We start from the raw sequence: 3,028 nt of genomic DNA, 5'->3' as shown, positions 1-3,028 counted from the left end.
AATTTTGTTTTTAAATTTAAGATATGAAAATGTAATACAAGATTCATCATAAGTTTGTCTACCTTTTTCAAAAAAAAAATTTCTCAAGAAAGTCAAATTAAATGTTTAAGAGCGTTTGAAATTCATATTTTTACAACATTTGATATTCGCTTGATTTCTCAAGTGACGATTTTCTTATTCTTATTCTCTATTTTCTTATTTTATTGTAATTAAAAAATGAATTTCTGTAGATACTTAAAAATTTCACTGAATGTTTATATTAGTATTTTCTGTATACGTTAAAATTTTGAAAATAATTTGACTCTTTTTTAGCTGTTTACGGACATTGTCAGTTTTTAATTTTTTTTAGTTTTTTTTTTCTATAAATATCAATAAAAATTTTATTTGTTGGGTAAAAAAGCGTGAAAATTTAATGCGAGGCTCCTGATTTATTGTTATAATATCAGTTGAAAAATATTAAAAATACAAGGGCACAATTTTTTTTATAAGCATTTAAAGTTCGAATTTGACAAAATTTATCAAATTTAAAATGTTATAATTCTTTTGTAGTTAAAAATTTATAAAAAGTTCAGCTTTTATAGCTAAGGAATGAAAATTTAAAACAAGGTTCCACGTAAATACTAAATAGGTTATATATAAATTACTTTAGTCATCATTATAGTAGACTGACTGACCGTTTTCACTCAGAATCGTTTTTCTTATACAATGATATTATATCTTTGAATTAAAATTTAAGACGATCCCTTACAATGACCCACTTGTAACCTAACTATACAGCAGAGCGACACCCACTTACCCACCTTTCTATTTCTGGTGTTACATACAAATTTTAATTTTAATTTTAATATTTTACTGTAAATAAATTCAATACATCCACAAATACTGTCCTATCTAAAGGGGTAAAAATTCTCATGGTGTGAAGTCAGTCTGACTTTTTTATGTATCTCAAGAAAGAGGGGCTCATATGCATTTGTTTGCACCTGGGTCTTTGACTCTCTAGTTACGGCACTGCGTATATGCATTTGCATATAAATCCGCCATCCGGTCCCTACTAATAACTCTCCGGGACGAAACGTCCTATCTCAATATAATTGCCGGGGACGAAACGTCTGTGGACTGGTTTTTTTGACGGGGACGAAACGGTGGGGGCGAAACGTCTGCGATTCTTAACTTGTACGGGATTTAGCACCGAAACTCCTCATCAGCCTAACTAAATAAAAATAAATGGTTCAACGTTTACCAACACTTGGTGATACTAAAATTTAGTTATAATTTTTTATTTGTTTTAGTTAAACTATAAATATTATATATAACATGTAGATTAGAGATATCTTTAATCAACATGTTTTTCTAAAAAAAAAACTTATTATTTACATTTTATTTCAGTGTTTATAAAAAATGTTGTGGCCTTGTCATTGTGTTATTTTTATTAAATTGTATGAGACACTACATTAACTCAACAACCTATTGTTTAAATTATTTAATGCTTATTATAATATTATTAGTATGAATCTGAATCGTTATTCTGTGGTGCTGCAAGACCATAGAGTAATATTACTCTATATGCAAGACGGAAACGGAAGTGACGACGATGATGATAATTGATAATACAAATAATAATAATAATAATATTTTTAGGGTTGTTGATTATTGTTACTTATTTGTTATCTGTTGATTGCTCAGATAACAGATTTGTACTTTGTACATTATAGTTTGTTGTTCTTTGATCTTTTTAGCGCTAAGTTCTGATAATGATAAACTTATTAATGATAGGTACGTCATATTATTGATTATAAATACTAGTTTTAGTTGTGTCTACTGTCTAGTAATAGTATTCAATATTTACCTAAACAATAGACATATTATAAATTATTTACAAAGTAATTATTTTCTAAGGCGTAACTAGATACTATAAATAAATAAATAGTTTGTTAATGCCTATCTACTGCGTACAATTTAATATTTATGAGATCGACTAAATAGACTGTTTATGTGACCCACTGAAAACCGACCACTTCCAGTTTTTATTTACGTAAACTTGTTTGCACAATAATTGGCGTAGTTTTATGACGAAAAAAATCTAGTAATAGTAATAGCAGTATTATAGTCATACTCTCTTTCATCACCTTCGTCACTCTGCACTCAACCGTCATCGTCATCATCTTCATTACATCATCATCACCGTTATCATCATTTCGATGCGTTTTAACAATATTGTCGAGGACTCTTAGAACCGGTATTTCGCAGTGTTTGCATAAACATATTATTTTCTATTTCTCCCTCTTTGTTGAACATTCTCTCAACAATTTCATCGTGTCGTCATAATATAACTCATATCGAGTTTCTTTTAGTTCGTATTTTTTAGTTTTTTTACACACATTTTACTGTATAAAATTAAAATTTCCATTTTTTAAAGCAGCTAATTTGAATTTGTAAAATTTAAAACTGTACTCAGTGAACTCACTGTTTAAAATATTTAAAATAAGTCCATTTGTTTTTGGAACAATTATTTTATTTTTATTCATAGGTAACGGTTACGGATTTTTAAATTAAAATGAAGCTTAAAGTCAACGAGGATCTGCAGAAAGAACGCCTAAAGTGTACATTTAACACGGAGGAACTTACAAATTTTTTGGACGGAGATGCTAATAAAACACTTAGTAGAAGAAAACTTGGTTTGTGGTTAATTAATTGTTAAATATATTTAATTATATTTAATTATATAATTATATTAATATTCTCACTAAAAAAATTTATAGAATCATTTTTTCTGTCCGATCTGAATTTGAAAGATAAAATTCCTATGGAATACCTAAGTCACAAAGAACGTTATGAAGAAGCTGTGCGTAAAAGTTGTATTTTATTCAAAAAAGTCAATGAATGGCAACAAAGTGGTGATAGTGGTAGCAATTCAATGGAGGTTTATAAGTATGAAAGAAATACATATATGTAATTATGGTTTATGATTATTGATATTATTTCAGATCACTTCTCGGAGGATCAGTGGGTAGTGCAATAATTAAAGATG

General features: G+C 27.9%; 1 protein-coding gene across 1 annotated transcript in view; it reads left to right on the top strand.

Moving 5' to 3' along the window:
- Window positions 1-1,772: 1,772 nt before the first annotated feature.
- The window catches only part of LOC100159207 (probable peroxisomal acyl-coenzyme A oxidase 1), a gene marked incomplete in the record, with an annotated part of 5,855 nt that continues 4,599 nt past the window's right edge, over window positions 1,773-3,028 (top strand). The window contains 4 exon segments of the mRNA XM_016806601.2: window positions 1,773-2,236; window positions 2,528-2,675; window positions 2,760-2,928; window positions 2,985-3,028. Coding sequence (XP_016662090.1) covers window positions 2,555-2,675; window positions 2,760-2,928; window positions 2,985-3,028 — 334 coding nt within the window.

The sequence above is a fragment of the Acyrthosiphon pisum genome, chromosome A2, assembly GCF_005508785.2.
Source record: "Acyrthosiphon pisum isolate AL4f chromosome A2, pea_aphid_22Mar2018_4r6ur, whole genome shotgun sequence".
In the NCBI taxonomy this organism is placed as follows: domain Eukaryota; kingdom Metazoa; phylum Arthropoda; class Insecta; order Hemiptera; family Aphididae; genus Acyrthosiphon; species Acyrthosiphon pisum.
Note: the sequence above shows the minus strand (reverse complement) of the source record. Positions and strands in the feature narration are given on the sequence as shown.